At 40.6% G+C, this 18,285-nt stretch overlaps 1 protein-coding gene across 14 annotated transcripts in view; it reads left to right on the top strand.

Annotated features, from left to right (window-relative positions):
- Window positions 1–18,285, top strand: part of ATE1 (arginyltransferase 1) — a 202,045-nt gene that overhangs the window by 131,005 nt on the left and 52,755 nt on the right. For 5 of the 14 annotated variants that reach the window (XM_053309069.1, XM_053309068.1, XM_053309053.1 and 2 more), the window contains one exon: window positions 1,294–5,143. The exons of 8 other annotated variants lie outside the window; for them this stretch is intronic. In XM_053309069.1, the coding sequence (XP_053165044.1) occupies window positions 1,294–1,472 (179 nt within the window). In that variant the 3' untranslated portion in view covers window positions 1,473–5,143. Of the gene's footprint in view, window positions 1–1,293; window positions 5,144–18,285 lie in introns of those variants that run through there. One more of the 14 variants, XM_053309064.1, reaches the window with a different exon arrangement.

Raw genomic sequence — 18,285 nt, forward strand, 5'->3', positions numbered from 1 at the left:
ATTCCAGGCTTGTCTGGTATGATATCTGCCTCAGGGTGGGTAGGGGGCAAGCACAGCATGTCTGAAGTGTCACTTCAGATCTCAGCATTTATATTTATCATTGGATATACATATAAAAGTTTCAGTCAAATAAAATGACCTCTTCCTTTAAGAGTAATGCAAAATAAGAGAGTCTTAATTGTTGGTCACTCTGACTATGAGTTAGAGTCAAGAACTCCAGCTTTCTGCCTCCAGTTTGGGCTCTAGGTTGGACACTTTTGTGCATATCCTTTCTCCGCTGATGCCCAAATACTCACTTCACATTCACATTGATGCTAGGAAACCACTGGGGCCAAGATGGCTGACATCAAAGGCAGAGTAAGCATACATGTTTCTCAGCGTGTAATAACCTGGAAGATAAAATCCAAGAACACCGCCACCCCCTCAAAAAAGCCTTATGTACATTTCAAGCTTGTGTTTCTTGAAATATTACCAAATACAGTGATAGAAAGATTACATTCAGTAATAGTAAAGAGTGACTTGAAACAAAAGGTTGTCTAATGTGGGGTTTTAGCCAGTGTTAAAATAACGTCAGCTGATGTTAGCTTTTAACGTGTCCTGGAAACAGCATGCAGACACCACTTCAGTCAACACTACATTTAAGTAGACATTTTTGTGAATCCAAGGCTTTTTCCTTTGCTCTCCCTATGCTTATAATAATCTATCATCAAAGATCATGTAGCATTGCAGCAGGTATTTATTCTGCTGTACTCCGAACTATCTCAACCAGATGCCTACCATGGTTGATTAAAAGCAAACAAGGACTTCCCTAGGAAAATTGGTTTTATTTCCCAACTGCCACTTTAAATCTAGCACAGCTTGCCTGATTCTTAGTGGCAGAACTGAACAAATCGGTTTCTGTATTGTATGGATACTTCCATGTGCACAAGACCTGGGTTGTCCTAAAACAGGAACACCTGTGGAGATTGAATAGCTTCTTGTGACTGATGAAATTAATTGTTGATTTCTACAGTTTGCCATAGTTACCTATTGAATTTACTTGTTCCAAGTCACCCTTTAAATCTTTGCTCTAAATAGAACTGTTTTCCACCAGAATTGTTTCACCAGTCAACATGTATACTCTTGCTTGGGTTTTCTCACTTTAAAAAACAAAACAAAACTGTTTGTGTTTTACTAGTTGATGATATCAGAATTTCTATCACCCGCAAAAAGCTAAGTGTGTGTGTCCTGTTCATCTGGCTACTGTGTTAATGTGTGTTTGTTTGTTTGTTTATTTGTTTGTTTTCTTTGCAGAAGATGAAGGGAGTTTAAAGGAACTAAGTCGTGTTCGGATTCTCCATAAGAGAACAGTCATGCCTTACAGCATATATGAGAGAAGGCGAAAAGGACCAAATGACGAAAAAAGTGTTCAGGAATATGCAACTTTGGTTGGACAGGCATGTTCAGAGAGGATGTTGCTCTTTAGAAGCTAAAGGGTTTGTTTTGTAGGGGTTGCCTGGCACTATATATTATTGCACTATTGCTGGATTCTACACTTGCTGTTTTGTGTTTATACACCTGTTGAAAATAGAATCATATAAAATATCTTGTGCTTTTTAGGAATGTATGCATTGACATTTCTTTAAAGGAAAATACTATTTTTGGCATCTTATGCTGTCAGAATATAAAGATTTCTTGGTGAATTTGTTTTATTTCTCAGTCATAGGCCCCCTCCTTGCATTCTGAGAAATGTGTATAGTGTGACGTACATAAGTGTTTGGAACATGGTTTATCTTGTAGGGCTTTGTATATACCTATTAGGGGGAGTATTTAAAAGCAAGGGTGCACCAACATCTGCCTTCCATTTATGTTGTTTTTTTCAGCAGCAGAAATGGGACAATTTCACCTAGGTCTCCCATTGAAACTCTAGCAGAAATCCAAGGGGGATGGAAAGGGAGCTTATCAGAAGCAGCGGCAGTTATCTTACTTTCTAACTGTTAAGCTGTCTAAGTAAAAAAAAAAAAAGGCAACAGACATGCCACCTGTCTCCTCACCATTGCCTTTCTTCCCTGGAGTGTGCCAATGAAGGACGTGTCATGTGATGTGATGCATCCTTCCTGGATGCATTCCAAGAAGGAAAATGGCATCAGTGGGGACAAGGTTGAGCATCTGCTAGTGGCTGCTTCTTGCTTTTTCCAGAAAGCTTAACTACTTTTTTAAAAAGAAAAAAAGAATCACTGCTACTTCTGCTGGATTTTTTTCATGCCCCCCCCCCAAACCTTTCCTGCAGCTTTTGTCAGCACCTCCCCGCCCATGAAAGCTGCAGGGATTCCTACCCCAGCCCTGGACCTCAGTAATGATGCTGGAAATCTGGCAAATTGCTGGAGTTCAATTCTTTGGCCTCAGTCCTAATTTCAAGGTACCTGGGTGCTAAAGTGTATGCAAGTTGTAGTGAAATGTATAAAATTCAACCAGTGTTTTGTTTGACTTACTATAGGAGTCCTAAATGCAGCTGAATGTTAGTATTATTCTAGAACCCAGTTAAACTAGACTGTTTAGAAATAAACATGTTTTTCTCCCATTAAATCGAATTGCGAAAACCAGTTAAATTCCTTGGAGTGGGCTTGGTTTATAGAATCTATAGAATACTATATGGTATAATATAAAGCCATGTAATGTACATCAATGCAGTAGCTTTTTAGGCATTCACTGCAAATTTTTAATTCATTCAAACTAATGTCTGTAGTAGTTTTTGAATACTAAGTAACTTGAACATTTGGAGTTGATGTTTCTGTAATGAAATTGATCCTTTGGAAATGGGTCCCCATATTGGAATTGAATTGAAGGAAAGGTTTGTGATCAAATTACCAAAGAGATTTGTTTAAATAGGCAAGTGGTTGCATCCTGATGTGCATCCCTGGATTTATTTATTTTTTATATTGCTAATGCCTATTTGTGTTCATTACAGAATTCTGGGATTCCATTTCCAGCAAAACATAACAGTTTGACATGAAGAGATACTATTTTTTTATTTAAATGCCACAACTGAATAGATAGAATACAATTGTCTCTACTACTCCTGTATAGCTGTTTAACTGGCACTGCTAATGTTGCTCACACAAGCATTCTGAATTTAATTAAAATCATAAAATATACAGCAAAAAATTATGATTCTTCTCATAGGGATCCTTTTATCAGTTTCTGTCATTTTCTAATAGTGCAGCTTATCCAACAATATATTTTGAAATTGTTTACATTTCTGGTTAAAAGAATACTTTAAACTGATATGGAGATACCAGCCTTGAGTCAGAGATTCTCAGACAATGTGGCTGCATGTTGGTGCAGTGATGGTCTGCTTTGCTAAACAGAAAGTTGGTATTTACAGTGCTGATCATCTGCTAGGGGAAGAACAAGTCTCACTGAACAGTAGAGATCCTGGTGGATTGTGTCATTTAGAATTGCAAGCTCCTCCCAAAAGACATATTTCAGTACTTTTTCTTGCGTTGCACTCAAGTCCTTTTTCTGAATATAGCTTGCTTAGTTGTAATCATAAATCAAGATACTGTTCCACATGATTTGATATGCTTCACAGGCTTTATAAAATGTACCTGAATCTAAGATGTATTAATGTACAGCACTGGAAGATGGTTTTATTGATTAGAACTTCTTAGCTGCTCTGAGCAGCATGACATGAAGGACCAGATAGGTGGTGGTGGTGATTTTACATTTTATATCCCGCTCTTCCTCCAAGGAGCCCAGAGCGGTGTACTACATACTTAGGTTTCTCCTCACAACAACCCTGTGAAGTAGATTAGGCTGAGAGAGAAGTGACTGGCCCAGAGTCACCCAGTTAGTATCATGGCTGAATGGGGATTTGAACTCGGGTCTCCCCGGTCCTAGGCCAGCACTCTAACCACTACACCATGCTGGCTCTCTTCCTGAAATCACCTAAGTTCTTGGGAAAGGTTTAAACGTGTATTTCATATCCAGGATCCCCGAGATAAATGTTGGAACCTAACTGAGGTTATATCTAGTCTTATAATATATAGGTATTTTGTGAAGGCTTTTTGGTTCTTCACAAAAGCTGTCTCCCCAGAGTTCCTACCTGCTCAGCTGTCAAGGCATTGTGGACCTAAAGCATTCATCAGTGAACTTTAAAGATGTTCTTTTGGATGAAAGAAAACACTGTAATCCAATTCCTTTTCCAGCAGAACATATTAATATTCCCAATATTGTGGAGGGAACAATCACAAATGACACAAGGATATAACAGTTGTCTTTAGATGCTGTAAAGGAAAAGCTGAAGTGATTTTGTCTAAGGATGGAGATGTTTGGTCCATCACTGCAACTGGAGATTTCCCCAAGGGGAAATTATGCACTTCTCATTTTTAGATGAGACTCAAAAGCATGGGAAAGGAAGCATGAGCTATTTGTCCCTCTCTTGCCACTGCTTTGGAAGACCTTTTGATTCAGACAAGGGAGCCATATGCAAAGGGAAACAAACCTCCTTGTACTCACCACTCTATATTGGAGGAGAAGTCCACCTGAACCAAAATATGGTGGTCAATGCCCAGTTCACACAATACCTTCAGCGGCATGGTTGTGGCTGCCCCATGCCCCCCCCGAGTAATGTCACACTATGTACAGCATTGTGTACTGGACTAGTTACAGCATATAACATACAAAACAGTTCAGCAGATGTGATGTTGAGTGGACCTTCTGTCAAGTAGCACATGTAAGCTTTCCTGAGCATTTTCATATACTCACAATTTTTTGACTAAATTACGTTTCTCTTATGTTGACATTAAAAACTCTTTTCCTGAGTAATGCAAACAATACTTGATTTATTACATATGAAATGGAAAGCATTCATTTAGAATACACGGTGAGCTTCTTCATTTATGACTGCATACTACATGTAATTTTTCTCTGTTCTCATTTTAGTATCATTTCCTGTGAATGTATGAGAAAGTCAATAGCTATAATCTTCTTTAATTATGTGTTTCACTAGCTTAGAACAATAACTGTGTTCAAGAAATGAGTTCTACAGCTTTGATGAACTAATATTTTGAAAAATTGTCATATTGTTCTTCATATACCTATACTGTATTTCCTTGGGTTAAAGGGCAGGGTTTGTCCCTAAAATAAACACAAAGGTATTTCATCAATGCTTTCATCATTATCATGTCTAGAATTATTAGGTACACACACATTTGAGCTTTTTTAAAAATCATTTTTGAAATTGTTTTATTACACACTTCATCTTTGTTTGTAGCCAACACCTCAAAATGTAATGTAAATGAAGCAGAGATGTTGCTTCTTGTGTGCGGCCATTAGTTTCTGATCTATGGGGCAGTGGAGAAATTGTGATGTGAAGTTTCTGTGTGATGGTGTGACATATTTTGACTCTATTTAAGAGGGTTCCCTTAAGTCAGGGTAACCTGTATGTTCTTGGCTGGGCTACACCTTCAAACATAAAGGATTCAACTCTGTGACAATGGCATACAAGTGGAATCATAACCTGTAGTAGCACAACACAGGAGGTGTTTGTAATAAGGTCTCAGCATCCTCCACTGAAGCATCTTAAGAGTTTACAAATACTTAGCTTGAAGTCCAAGGACTGCTGCCAGTTGCAATCAACAATGTGGGGCTAGATTTACTGTGATCTAATGAAATATAAGGCCAAGATGATACAACTGGGTCTTGCCTGTACCAGATGAAGACATGCATCACTGAAAGCTTGTCCATTAAAAAAAACAAGAAACAACAACCCTACTTTTATGTTTACAATTGGTATATGAGCGACAACAGTTCTGACCTAGTCTTCTCCCTGACATGCTAGAATGGTGGTGTGTTGGTTTGTTGTTTCTGGCACAAGGGATTGCGTAGGCAAAATTGGCTCCCCAGCCATTGCTGAACTACAACTCCCATCATCCCCAGCCACAATAAATTGCAGCTCGGGAATATGGGAGTTGTAGTTCAGCAACAGCTGGAGAGCTAAGCTTGTCTTCCCCTGATGTGAAGCCTTGCCTGAAATCTGAAGCAGTACACTTCAGACACTGTATTCCCATTCCAGTGAAAATTATGTCTAAGGTAGTACATTAGACACTCACTCTAGGTAGCAGCTCAGATTAAAAGGAAGGTTTACTACAGTTAAGGCTTTGAGCTTTCAAAATGCGAGAAAAAAATACCTTCCACTCTTTTCTGGATTTCATAACCCCTTGCTTTTGAAAGCTTGTCAAATCTAGTGTAGATTAGAGAGAGAGAGAGAGAGAGAGAGAGAGAGAGAGAGAGAGAGATGACTTCTTTAAACCTGTAATCCAGAGAGGATGCCCCAAATGTTGCCTTGTTGCATTGTCATCTCCTGAATGCAGATATCCTGCAATAAGTACAGGAGGAAACTACCATGATAGCCAGTACAAGCTGAGCCTTCAGGTAAAATGGTCTTCTCTATATAACTAATGATCATCCTTGTGGTTTGATTGTGCTGCTTTATAGAATGGAAAACATAACCAAATCAGCAAGTTGTGTGTTCACCACCAGGGGGCGGGTTAAAGCTTGCAAATTGGACATGTAATATTCTCTTGTTTCATCTTTACTGTTATAATTCTAGAGTTTTGCTGCTGCTCTTAAAGCTTTTTATCCCTAATTCAGATTTTAAATGCCATAACAGAGTTGGATTGTAGCAAAAAGCACTTTTTATACAAAAAAGTACACTTTTCTAAACTCAGAGTTACACTTTACCTTTAAACTGAAGTAACTGCAGTAATGTATAACCAAGAAAAAAATTGAATAAGCTATTTTAGTTCCTTCAAGGGTAATTTGTGCATAGCAATAAGATTCTGCTGCTGTAGAAAAAAGCTATATGCCATTTTGAATTCTTATTAAGCTTTTGTTGCAGTGGCTGCCAGAGCCCAAAAAGCAAATGTCTGATTTGTTTGAAGTGTGCCTTGTCCCCTCATCTGTAAGAGCTGCTGTGGCAAAAGCTTCCGAGTGATTCATGAAGCTTCTTTGTATTGTGGGCTTAAGGGTTCAAAAGAATGTTTTAAGTGGCCATAGTTGGAGGAATAGCATGATCTTCATTAGCTGTTAAACATTGACTCATTTTTCCTTTCCATAGGGAAATAAGGGATATCTGCATTGTCTGATCCCATGTTCTCCCATATCCAGATAGTCACAGGAGAGGATAGATGTGAAATCTGTCCAGTAGAATGTGTCCACTGCTTAATTTCTGAAAAGGAATCCTAGGGTTTAGTCTGCTTGGAAGTCATGCTATTGGAGCTGGAACCCCTGACTTCTAATCCAAAGAATCATGTGGGCCATTTTGCTGTCCTTTAAATTTAAAGTATCCAGCCTCTCCTTGCAAAGTAAAATGAAGCATGACTTCATTGTGTCAAATAGCTCTTGACTTTTATCCAGATAAGCCTCTGCTGGAGCTCTCTTAATTTCTGACTCTTTGAAGGCACTCAAAAGCAAATGAAGCTCACAGCAAAGTCCATGGAAAGAAGAAATGAAACTAAGAGGGCACCAGCAGTTTCAAAATCTCAATTTACACAGAAATGTCTTATTTGCATCATGCAGTGCTATTGTATTTATTGTAAGCTGCCTGGAGTCTATGAGAAAAAGTGGGATAAAGTTTCCAGCTACATTTGATGTTTTTTAATAGGGCCTGATCCTGCAAGCTTAGGTCAGAAAACATTGAATACATTTTAGTAATGAAAAATATCTGAATATAAAATTTGAAGCCCTTTAAAATTTGCTGATTTAAAAGGCTCATGGCAAACGCTTGCTTTCCTAAACATTTTAATAAAGATCTTGCATTTTAGCTAATTGAAAATACAGAACTATGTCCAAAGGAATGGCACTGCAGACTGTAACCACCAAGACTGATTTACTTCATGCCCAAGGCATTTTCACTTCTTCCATGGAGTTGCAAGAGGCCTCTCTGCTGACTTTAGTCTAGAGGCTGAGGTGGAATGTTGAAAGAAGGCAGCATGTAGAGCCTATGCACATTAGGACTTGGGAACTAAACTCCACATCTTCATTAGCCTTTCTAGTAGCACTAGGCTCACCAAGGTAGATGCTATAATGTATTCCTGTTGTGCACTCGTATCAGGAAGTTGACTGCCATGCTATGTATATGCATACTGATTCAATCTAACTGGTTGCTTTTAGTTCAAGAAAATATGAAAGGGAAAAGCAAGGAAGTAAGTCTCAAGAATTGCTTAATGTTACTATATGTCATTGACAGTTCTTATAAGCCTTCTTCAGGCCATATACAGTGCAGTGGTGCTCAAGGTTACAGGGAGTAAGTTCCACTCTGGAGCTGTTCACCCCTCCAGCTGGCTGATTGAGATTACAGCTGGATTTGTCTGAAGTGGAAAGCTCTGTAAATGTGATGGTTGGCGCTTCTGAGAACAGCAGCCTGGATCACCTGAGGTTGCTGCTTATGGCGGTGCCAGGCATCACAGTTAGGGTGCTTTCCTCTTCAGACAAATCTAGCCAGAACTGTGAGAGGTGGTCTGGAGGGGGTGAGTGACAGCTCCAGAGCGAGATTTCCTCCATACTTTTCAAGTTGTAACAGTGAGCACTGCTATACTTTATAATATCTAAAGAGGGTTACAGTCATGAGTAGAGCACTGACTGAGGAGGGATAGCTAGGCATATCCTGACCAAAGCAAGATACATCCCTGGAAGAGCTCATATTTCTACTAATCATTGGATGCACCTTCTTCAGAAGACCTACATCTGACTTGAGAACTATTGTTCTCCTAACTTTATTGGTAATCAGGCCATGTTGATTTGATGCTAATAAAAGTAAAACTGAAGTTGAAAGTGGCTGGTGTGTGAGCACTGGCCATACTAAAATGGGCACAACCCATCAGTAAAATTGTTGGCCATACCAGCAGCAGTGTGATGTGACTGGGAACAGAAGCAAAAGTGGAGTGTATGTATGTATGTATGTATTTATTTCATATTTCTCTCCCATTCATTTTAGTTCAAGCTTGGTAACCATTTTTAAATGTAAAAGCATTAAAATGTGAATTGGCATGTGTGATGTAAAAAAGGTTCATATTTGTGTGCAGGCATTTAAAAAAGCTGTTAAATTTTGTCTCTGGAACTTCTTAAACAATGGTCTTGGACAATGGTCTTGAACTATGGGACAGTATCCAGAAGGCAATATAATACGTACAACAAAATGGCTGGAATCTAAATACCCACAAGAAGGTGTTTTCACTGCCAAATAGCTAGTGCAACTTTAGTTGCACCTTTTATGTAATAATATGAAATTAAAATGTTTATTAAGTTTGGGTATACATTGGGTGGAACTCAACAGATCAAGATCTTGTGCCCAGACACTTGAGTTATTTTCCTTCACCTGAGCAGGAAGATGAGACATTTCACCTAAGCAATAATTTGATGTGTGGATAAGCAATGAATTTTACTATTTCCAAAGATGTAGAAATAGGGTGGAAAAGAAGAAACATTATATTGTATGTTATGACTCTCTAGCTATTTCCTCAATTATTTTGAGGACAATGTAAATTATATGTCACTCATTAATCAAATCTCTTCCTCCAGACATAATCTAACGTAGCTCGTCCTTGCCCTTTGTGGATCACCACATGATTTTGTTATCTAGTGGATACCAATACTAATCAGGCATAGGATGCATTTTGAAAATTTTTGAAATGTGATTGATAACCTGACTTTGAATTTGAATTTTACATTCTGAAGGCTTCAGGCTTGTTTGTTTTAAAGCTAGTACATTCTTTCAGTGTTCTGCTAGTGAGTACTTTCAGAGTTCCAACCACAGCTATAGAAAGTGATATATTTCTTATATGGAATTCTCTGCCACGGGATGAGGTGATGGCCACTAGCTTAGATGACTTTAAAAGGGTTTTCTATAACTTCATGGAGAACAGGTCTATCAGTGGCTACTAGTCTGGTGGCTATAGGCCACCTCCAGCTTCAGAAGCAAGATGCCTCTAAATACCAGTTGCTGGAGAGCAACAGCAAGAGACAGCATGCCCTCACCTCTTGCCTGTGGGTTCTCAGAGGCATCTGGTGGCCACTGTGTGAAACAGGATGCTGGACTAGATAGGGCTGCTGTTAGGTTCTTATGATAGCATGTCCAGTATGACATACCTCTGTATACAAACTATCAATTGGCAAATCTTGATTATAGAATATAAAATATAACAAATATTAAATATAAATATCAAAGACTGACACACTGGTGTTAAATGTAAATTGTTGCCAAATACAGAAGGCAATGAAATACTTCCTTCAGAACAGGGAGAGAGCTGGTATAGTGTAGCAGCTGAGAGTAGCGGTGTGCCCGAACCGGTCCGGCGGCCATTCCAAAGAATGGCCGAACTGCCGGACCGGTCCGGCCCTGCCTGGTTCGGGTCCGGGTGGGGGGGTATGCCTTTAAGGGCGGGAGGGCTTGCTTAGCCCTCCCGCCTCCTTGCCCCCGCCAGCGCCCGTATTTAACAGTATAGGGGCGCTGGAAACCAGCCGCCCCCCCCGCCCCCGCCGCGGCGGCGAAATAACCCCCAAAACCAGCCAGCCAGCCCTCCCTCCCTCCCACCCAGCTAGCTGCCCGCCCACCCACCCACCCACCCGCTCGCTCACCCGCTCACTGGATAAGAAACGAGAGGAGCTCCGGCACAGAGCTCCTCTCGTTCGGAAGGCCTCCTGCAGAATGGCGGCTTGCGCGCGCGCACACATGCGCACGCCGTTCTCCGGAGGCCCGGTCTACCCGCCGGGAAAGGGCCGGGTAGACCGGGCCTCCGATCGCTGAGTAGACCGGGCCTCCGATCGCCGGAGGCCCGGTCTACCCAGCGATCGGAGGCCCGGTCTACCCGCCGGGAAAGGGCCGGGTAGACCGGGCCTCCGATCGCTGGGTAGACCGGGCCTCCGGCGATCGGAGGCCCGGTCTACTCAGCGATCGGAGGCCCGGTCTACCCGGCCCTTTCCCGGCGGGTAGACCGGGCCTCCGGAGAACGGCGTGCTTTGTGGCGCGCGCAAGCCGCCATTCTGCAGGAGGCCTTCCGAACGAGAGGAGCTCTGTGCCGGAGCTCCTCTCGTTTCTTATCCAGTGAGCGGGTGGGTGGGTGGGTGGGCGGGCGGGCAGCTAGCTGGGAGGGAGGGAGGGCTGGCTGGCTGGCTTTGGGGGTTATTTCGCCGCGGCGGCGGGGGGGCGGCTGGTTTCCAGCGCCCCTATACTGTTAAATACGGGCGCTGGCGGGGGCAAGGAGGCGGGAGGGCTAAGCAAGCCGTCCCCGCCCTAAAAACAAGGCCCCCCTTCGGTGCCGGTCCGGACTTCTCCGGACCGTGCACATCACTAGCTGAGAGTCTACACTGGAAAATCGGGAACTGAATGAATCAAATCTTGGCTCTGCCTACTTTCTTGCCTTAGACAAGAAATTCTCTCCCAGATGGAACAGGGGGATAATACCTTATGGGCTTGCTGTAAGGATTACAAGATGTGAAATGCTTTGAACATCTGAAAGCACTATATAAATGCTCATTATGACAAGTGAAGGAAGATTTTGAGGGGAATTTTGGGAAACAAATACATTTCAGTTTTATCTGAAAACTTGAAAGTAAAGCCACATATTCAAGGCACAGAAATGTGCTGGGTTTCTATTTTTCTGGAAGCCAAGGGAAATTAACTCTGTTATGCACCACCAAGCTTCCCCACCCCACCTTTATTTGTTTGATTATCCTGTTTTTATACTGTTTGATATGTGCATCTCTAGGCAGTATACAGAATTAAAACACAACAAATATAAAATAAAACAGTAAAAATTAAATTTAAATTACTCATGAAAAGGTCTACATGGATGGTGATGCTGCAAGGCTAATGCATAGTAGTCCTACCATAGGACTAACTTGGTCCCGTGGTGGTGGTTCTCAAACTAGGGTTCCCATATGTTGTTGAACTACAACTATAACTTTGGCTATTGTGGCTGTGATGATGGGAAGAGTAGTCCATGAACATCTGGGGACGCAAGTTTGAGAATATCTGCCCTATCGCATATTATTAAGCCTGGAGTCTCTGAAATGAGGGCTGTTCTATTCTGTGATGTGTTCTGATATTCTGGAATAGGCAGTTCTTCCAAAAGGGGCAACTGGAATATCTAGGTCCAGCTGAAATTAAACTGGTATGAGCCACATTAAAGTTCATTTGTTTTATATATTATGGCATTCAACATCATTACTAGGGAGTAACTGGTATAGTTTAACAACTGAGTCCTTAAGGAACTCAAAGGTGAAATTGTCGACGTCCTTGCAAAAATATATAACTTATCCTTACAATCAGGCTCTGTACCGCAGGAGTGGAAAGTAGCAAATGTAACACCGATTTTCAAAAAGGGGTCATAGAGAGATCCGGGAAATTACAGCCCAGTTAGCTTAGCATCTGTTCCAAGCAAATTGATGGAAAGTGTTCTCAAGGATGAAATTGTTCAACATATAGAAGAACAGGCCCTGCTGAGGGAGAACCCGCATGCAAAGGTAAATCTTGCCTCACCAATCATTTGCAGTTCATTGAGAGTGTCAACTTGTGTGTGCATAAAGATGATCCAATTGACATAGTATACCTGGACTTACAAAAAGCTTTCAACAAAATTTCTGATCAAAGATGCTTGAGAAAATTCAGCACTAATGGGATAAGGGGACAGGCTGATGTGTGGCTAGGTAACTGGTTAAAGAACAGGAAACAGGATAGGTATAAATGGACAGTTCTCTAAATGGAGGGAAGTAAGAAGTGGGGTTCCCCAGGGGATCTGTACTGGGACCAGTGCTTTTCAATTTATTCATAAATGATCTAGGAGTAAGCAGCGAGGTGGCCAAATTTGCAAGTGACACTAAACTATTTCGGTAGTGAAATCAAAAAGAGATTGCGAGGAGCTCCAAAAAGATCTCTCCAGACTGGGGGAGTGGGCAAGAAAATGGCAAATGCGGTTCAATGTTAAGTATAAAATGATGCATACTGGGGCAAAAAACAACAAGCCAACTTCACATATACACTGATGGGATCTAAGCTGTCAGTGACTGATCATGAAAGGGATGTTGGTGTCATGGTGGACAGCTCATTGAAAGTGTCAACTCAATGTGTGGCAGCTATTTTTTTAAAAAAAGGCCAATTCCATGCTTGAAATCATTAGGAAGGGCATTGAAAATAAAACTGCTAATATTATAATGCCCTTATACAAAACTATGGTGCGGCCACATTTGGAATACTGCGTACAGTTCTGGTCACCATATCTTAAAAAGGACACTGTAGAACTGGAAATGGTGCAGAAGAGGGCAACCAAGATGATTGGGGGGCCTAGAGCACCTTCATTATGAGGTCAGGATACAACACACAGGGCTTTTCAGTTTAGAGAAAAGACTGACGGGAGACATGATTAGAGTTCTATAAAATCATGCATGGTGTGGAGAAAGTTGATAGAAAATTTTCTCACTTTCGCATAACACTAGAACCAAGGGTCATCCAATGAACTGATTGCTAAGAAATTTAGGATTGACAAAAGGAAGTATTTTTTCACACAACACATGATCTATGGAATTCTCTTCCACAAGATGTGGTGAGAGCTGGGTGGCTTTAAAAGGGATTTAGATAAATTCATGAAGAACAGATCGATCAATGGTACTGGTCTGAGGGATACAGGCCACCTCCAGCCTCAGAGGCAAGATGCCTCTAAATACCAGTTGTTGGTGGGGGCAACAGCAGGAGAGAGGGCATGCCCTCAGCTCTTGCCTGTGGGCTTCTCGGAGGCATCTGGTGGCCACTGTGTGAAACAGGATGCTTGACTAGATGGGTCTTGGGCCTGATCCAGCAGGGCTGTTCTTATGTTCTAAATTGGTTCTCATGGCTGCACCTATTGTAAATAAGTTTGTTGCTGTTTTTATTGTATTTTTTTTGTTACCGCTTTAATTTGTTTTTGTAAGCTGTCTTACATTTGTGAAAAGTGGAATATCATTTAAACCATTTAGCAAAATTATGGGCACATCCATGTGAATAACTTGCCATCTAAGTGTTGAAGGAGATGCAGATAACAGGTGGAAGGGGGGGGAGACAGAGGCAAAAGAAAAGGCAGGGAAACAAGAGCAAAAGTAGGCTTGATTTCACTGGGGAATAAGACTCATAGTTTAAAGGGGAGTTGCTCCCCCTAATCCCCCCCCTTTACAAATATATGTCAAATAACTGGATGTTGCTTGCACTCCGGACTGATGGGAGCAATTAATCAACTACTATGCTTTAGTGTAATGGATAGCGTTAACACACATTGTTTCAGAAAATTGCAACATCTGTAGACTTTTGCACTACTTCAACATATGCACATCTGATGTGATGTGATGTAAATAAAATAGTTTGCAGACCTATGTTTTTCTCATCTAATCACAACATGGTAAAAATGAAATATTTTGAAAATTACTGAAGTTAACTGTTTTTAAACATTGTAATTTTGCTCAGTGCAGTAGTGCTCCAACCGTATAAGAGCCCTAGGCCACAAATTGTCTCTAAAAGTTGGTCCCTGCATTCTGGTGCCACCTCCCCTAAAGTATTAGGCTGGCTATGAGCCTATAGGGAATGAGATTTGTACGGGACCTACTACAAATACACTGTAGGCTACAGAATACTGACAGAATCTTTAAATAAGAAGGGGTTGCCTTTGAAGTCATTCGATTAATTTGTGGGGGAAATCAGTGCATTCTGACTAGATTTTTTTTTAAAAAAAAACACTATGCGTGCTTCAGGGCTGATTAATTAAGCATACCCTTTTCTTCAGGCTCTTCTCCCTACTGAGACTATCTACTAAGGAAGGCTAATGATCACGCTAGTATGGTGGAAAACTACCCTTTAAAAAATCAAGTTGTAATACTGTGGTATTGTCTTAATTCTTACTAGCATAAATGATCACAGCTTGTTTTGGAATTGGGAAGAATTTTGAAGACCTTTTGTCATTAAAACGTGTATCTGGATTGGAAATTTCGAATTCAGTAGGAAGTTCAAAGCAGGAAATGAAGTGTCCTGTGTATAATAGTGTGCAGAGTGCAAGGAGTAAGATGATCAGAGATCCTTCCTTCTATAGAATGCAGTTGGTTTTACAGTGAATACAGGATTAGCAGTATGGAAAGTCTTGGCCTCTCCGTAGGTTTACATAACCTTTTATGGACTACTGGGAAAAGAAAGGATCCGGAGATACAGCACCATACCATTAGAAACAGTCTTTTACACATTTGGGATAAATATTTTTAATAGGATAAGTCCAAGTTTATCTCCTTTGGCATCTATTTTGAACGTTTATTTTTATGAGGAAGAAATGTCTCACAGATACAAATTATGGAGAGAGAACTCATATACTTTACAGAGTTTAATTCAGGACAAGTCTAAAGTGAAGTCTTTCCATACAATGTCAGAACAGTTGACTCAACAACCTCGGTTCCAATATCTTCAGATTAGTTCAGTTGTGCAGAAAGAGCTACAAAGGCAAGGGGGAAAACTCAGAGAATTAACTGATTTTGAAGATCTAATAAATTGAAATATAAGCCATATGCTGGGTGGGATGTACAAGTTGTTACAGAAATATGAGACAGAGACTGAGCAGATTAAAGAATGTATGATAAAATGGATGCAGAATATTAACAGGACGATAGATATTTCTGATTGGGAACATCAATGGAAGAATATTAAATTTACTTCAAGTAATAATTTATGAGAAAACTTGTATAAGATGTTCTTTAGGTGGTACATAACCCCATTGACTATTAACAAGATTGACAACCGTTTCTTAAAGGAATGTTGGAAATGTGACCAACAAGTTGGGACATTTTATCATAGGTGGTAGACTTGCAATAAAGCCCAGTTGTTTTGGAAGCAAATTCATTCAAAAAAGGACCAAATTTTGGAAATTAAATTTCCCTTTCTGCCAGAACTTTTCCTTTTAAATATGACTAGGCCCTATATTCCTACCAAGCTTAATGAGTTATCTTTATATATTATTACTGCCGCTAAGAAGCTCTATGCTACTAACTGGCGTATTTAGAATATCCCATCTTTAGATGATTGGTTTCTTAAACTATGGAATTATGCCTCTATTTCTGAAGTCACTGCTTATATGAATAATACCTTTATAGAGTCATTTATGCTAGTTTGAGAACCTTTTATTAACTTTAATATTCGACAAGGTTATTATTTATCTTTAAGATTAGGGTTTTATTTGTAGTTTGTTTGGTACATCTACTGTAATTATTCTTGAACCTCGGTCAGTGGAGAATGTAAAATATTTTCTTTTTCTTCATTCTCTCTGATTTCTGATTTGCTTTATAGTTTTTATTTTGTCTTATGTTACAGTGAATACAGGAATAAATGCTCTGTCAGATATGATGTATGAGCAACCCGATGTTCAGTCTGAAATGAGCCAAGCTTTTGCATGTATGCCAAGTGAATGCCAGCAAAAACACAAGCCTTTGTGAGTGGTTGATTAAACCATCTGCAAACGGCTCAAAAATATTTGCAAAACACCTGTTTTCACTGCTACCTCTCTGCTCATGGAGGAGAGGTCTATCATCGGCTACTAGTTAGAGGGCTAAAGGCCACCTCCAGCCTCAAAGACAGGATGCCTCTGAGTACCAGTTGCAGGGGAGTAACAGCAGGAGAGAGGGCATGCCCTCGACTCCTGCCTGTGGCTTCCAGCAGCATCTGGTGGGCCACTGTGCATAACAGGATGCTGGACTAGATGGGCCTTGAGCCTGATCCAGCAGGGCTGTTCTTATGCTCCCCTTTCTCCAAAAGCTCTGAAAGGAATGGGAAAGTTGGAGGTTGGGGAATTTGCAGAAAGTAAACGTGGTAATTCCCAGGCCCTGACAGACTTTCCTTTCCAGATTGGGACATACTCAGAATCACTGGCAGGAAAACATTTTTGTCATTTCCATAAAGAAGAAAATCTGCAGTGGCCCTGTAACTGGGATGGCAGCTAACTTTATTCCCCGGGTAGCAGCTCCTGGGCCAGACCAAACCAAGCATGTCCACCCTAGCTATCTCAATAACCCTTTATTCTACAGCTTGTCAATTGGGTTATCAGCAGCGAGTGTTGGAATGTTTTCAGTCTCTTTCTGTTGTTTTGGCTGGATCAAGCATTTGTACATCTGGGCTGCCACCATAAGGAAGCTTACCCATCTCATATTTCAGCAGCCTTTTATTTGTAAGCTCTTGCCTTGGATTGAACCATCATTTATTAGTTCATTGCCCTGCTTGGCTGTCCACTCTCTAGTCGTCTTATTAACACACAGAATTGGTAATTTCCAATTTACAACTGATGAGAAATCAGGTCTTTTCTGATCCAAAACATCTACACATTTACATTTCCCATTCTACAGTGCTATTTTTCCCCCATTGCTTTGTTTGTACAAATGTCTGGAGTGGCCATGACTTTGTCTCTGGAAGAAAAATATCAATCTTGCCCTCTGAATTTCACTTTGGTGGTTGTTTTTTCCTTAGATGATTTGCTTTACTGAGTCTAGAATCTGATGGATGTTGCTGTGAAGTGATATTGAGATCTTTAATAATAAAAGAGGGTAAAGCTATTGTTTGCCTTTTATATATTGTTTGTCTTTCATAACATAAAGCATACCATAACATAAAACACAGCTCTTTTAAAAAATATATAAAAGCTCCAGAGACTTCTCACCAACTGTGTCACAGTTTCAGATCTTTCTGTGGCTTGCCTTAGTTTCCCTGTTCATCTCCAACCTCAGAACACAAAGCCATAATGCAGATGTCAGATCAAAATTTCAAAACAAAACAAAAGCAGAGACTTATGGCATATGATAGACTGCCATGCTCTCCCCCTGCAATATCTCATGATAATTCTTCCCTGGGTTCACTTTCCTCAACCTAACATAGAATCCACTGACCTTTAGAGTTAATAATGCATTGATTTTTGACAGGATACAGTACTCAAAAGCAATCGATGAGACTAGTCACTCTTTCAATAAATCTGAACAGCAGCACTGTATATATTCATGTGCAATACCCAGGACTTGTCACCCCCATAAGTTCTGCCTCTTTCAAAGTTAAGGACAAAAAAGTACTCAGAGAAGGAGAGAAGGAGGCATTTCAGCAATCACCAAGCAGGAGGTCAAGTCTCCTTTTAGTCTGTATCTCTTCCTTTGCACTGACTCACATTGCAGACAATCTTCCTAACCAAAGGTAAAACCAGCCACTTTGAGGAAGAGGAGGTTTTTTACTCTAGGATAGGTGGTATAACTGCCTGATAAAGTCGGAAG

Source organism: Hemicordylus capensis, chromosome 3 (genome assembly GCF_027244095.1).
Source record: "Hemicordylus capensis ecotype Gifberg chromosome 3, rHemCap1.1.pri, whole genome shotgun sequence".
Lineage (NCBI taxonomy): Eukaryota > Metazoa > Chordata > Lepidosauria > Squamata > Cordylidae > Hemicordylus > Hemicordylus capensis.